At 43.2% G+C, this 2,500-nt stretch overlaps 1 protein-coding gene across 1 annotated transcript in view; it reads left to right on the forward strand.

Moving 5' to 3' along the window:
- Positions 1-2,500, forward strand: part of LOC116043239 — a 17,641-nt gene that overhangs the window by 14,772 nt on the left and 369 nt on the right. Inside the window, exon 6 of the mRNA XM_035994956.1 lies at positions 2,266-2,299. Within this exon, the coding sequence (XP_035850849.1) occupies positions 2,266-2,299 (34 nt within the window). The remainder of the gene's footprint in view (positions 1-2,265; positions 2,300-2,500) is intronic.

Below are 2,500 nucleotides of genomic sequence, written 5' to 3' on the forward strand. Positions count from 1 at the left end.
GCGCAGCGGCAGCGGGCGGCGGGCGGCTAAATGAAAAGACTTCCCCGGGAGACGCCCAGATCAGCTGTGAGCGCCGCCCGCGCTGCTGCGCTCTGATTGTCAAATGATGGAGAGTTTGGGGTGGACTTCAGGGAGCGTGGGACAGATGAGCGTCCGGCTGCTGCAGCACGGGGCTCAGCTCATCTAACCGGCTGTAATCTGGTCGCCAACGGCAACACCGACCCAATCATTACAGCAAACCTTCAGAAGATGAACCGTGATATCAGAAAAGACAAAAAATTTGAAATGGAACAAAATTAGAACAGAAAAACTTCTGTTTGTTGCTGCTGACAGACTCACTATGACAGATTATTAGTTATTTATAAGTGTCTGACAACATTATGGGATGGATCCCTACAGAGATAGACCTTTTAGTTAAAGAGTAAGATCCTTTTAGTTTAACATGAAACAGCCCCGAAATCACCATCACCAAACCCACCAGACTCCATGTAAATAATCAGGACTTTTAGCGTGTATAGAGCCAGCATATTTCCACCAGACTCCATGTAAATAATCAGGACTTTTAGCATGTATAGAGCCAGCATATTTCCACATGTAAATGGGTGAATTAAGGGTTTATTTCAGGGGCGGACTGGGACCAAAATTCAGCCCTGGCACTGTAGTCACACCAGCCCACATTACCATGCAGCCCCACCCACGGACACGTGCATTCACTAATTACATTTGTGTACAGATGGTGAAATAATATAAGCAGTACCTTATGTAACAGATTTTTAAACGTTTAATGTAAGTAACTGGCAAACAATGCTTACTACTTTTTAAAGAGCACACGTTTATAACAAATGTACACATACTGTCTGTCTGTTGATGCCGTTTGTGCTCAGAATTGGCCTTTGGGGGAACACATAAAGCAGGGGGGGTCTGGTCTCCCCCAGGACATTTTGAAGGTAAAAGACTTAAATTCCTGCATTCTGATACATTTTTGGGCACCAATTTATGGTAACAATGTCTATATTTATGGCAAGGAAATCACAAAATTCTGGTGGCAGGTAACAATTTAAAATACAAATATAATAGAATATTATTATATTCAGTAGTCCAGTAAGGGGGCTTTCACGTCCGGGACATGGGCCGGATACGACAAGGTCCAGTTGTTTAATCAGCATGAACAGGGCTTCATGGTCACTTTGTTTCCCCAAAGAGCACGTTTTGCTCCCAAGTTGAAAGATGTAGGATTGACTTCCAGAGGCTACTGCTTTTACTGCTAAATTGTACAATAACACAATCATGTTATGGATACACAACGTTGTGAAGTGTAATGTTTTCTATATTCTATTGATGAAAAATGATCAGTGATGTTGAGACGACAGTGTAACGGACCACCACAGTTCATGCATACATGTGAACCGCGGATTAATTGCAGAGTTTAACCTACATAGTGTAAAACTAAACACTACGTGAATGGGGCACAGCAGAAAGACGGATTTTCAGGGTTGTCATGTGTACTCCTGTAGGCCTACACTTCACATCAGGCGTTAAAACCAACTGTATCAAAACACCGAATTAGACTACTATTAAACACGACAACGAGACGTTTTTAACCGGTAATAAAACTGTCTTAATTTAATACTGATGCCGTCAGACAGCCGCGTGGACGGACAGCAGTCGGTGCTCCGGTGAAGCTCTCTGCCCGTCAGCAGCAGCTTCTCGCTGCTGCAGCCGGTCCCCCAGAGCAGCATGATCACCGGGAGGGTCTGGTACAGCCTGAACCCTGAGTAACTTCTGATTGGGTCGATCGGCCCATCTCGGGACCAGCCCGGCCGTTGCCGACTGGCCAAATGCTTAATATTTATTATTATTATTATTATTATTATTATTATAATAACAATAGTGAAATCGTGCAAGCGATAAAAACCCGTCCTCTGCGCTGTCGGCCTGTGAAGACAATTTATTTGTATATTAAAAAAAAAATCTGATCGGCCCACATTAAAAAAAATGGTCCGGCCCCTCTGGCATTTGCCAGAGTTGCCAGATGGCCAATCCGCCCCTGGTTTATTTCAACCAAACCAGAGTGGTGATTGTTGGAACAGTGGAAAGATGAACCAAGACGCCTTTTGATAGTTTGATTTAGTTTCTGTCCACTTTGAATGAAGTGTGTTTTACCATGATAAAAGTCCTGATTATTTACATGGAGTCTGGTGGGTTTGGTGATGCTTTTTAGACCTATAATGTGTAAGTGTAACCAAAGCGTTTCTGTCTCTGCAGGTTGGAGAGTTTTCCCCTGGAGGACGTCGACATGGTAAAGACTTTCTGTCCCAAAATACTCAGACTGAATCATTTAGATCAGCAGGAAATGTGCTTATTGGTTACTATGGTTACTATTGTTTGTGTAATTAAATATGATGTTGTTTGACCCAGTCAGTCATGTTATAGAGTATGTCTAAATGCTGTAGCTGTCTGTGTGGAGCTCAGATAGAGAGTAGAGGTGACTAATGGCTGC

The sequence above is a fragment of the Sander lucioperca genome, chromosome 18, assembly GCF_008315115.2.
Source record: "Sander lucioperca isolate FBNREF2018 chromosome 18, SLUC_FBN_1.2, whole genome shotgun sequence".
Classification (NCBI taxonomy): Eukaryota; Metazoa; Chordata; class Actinopteri; order Perciformes; family Percidae; genus Sander; species Sander lucioperca.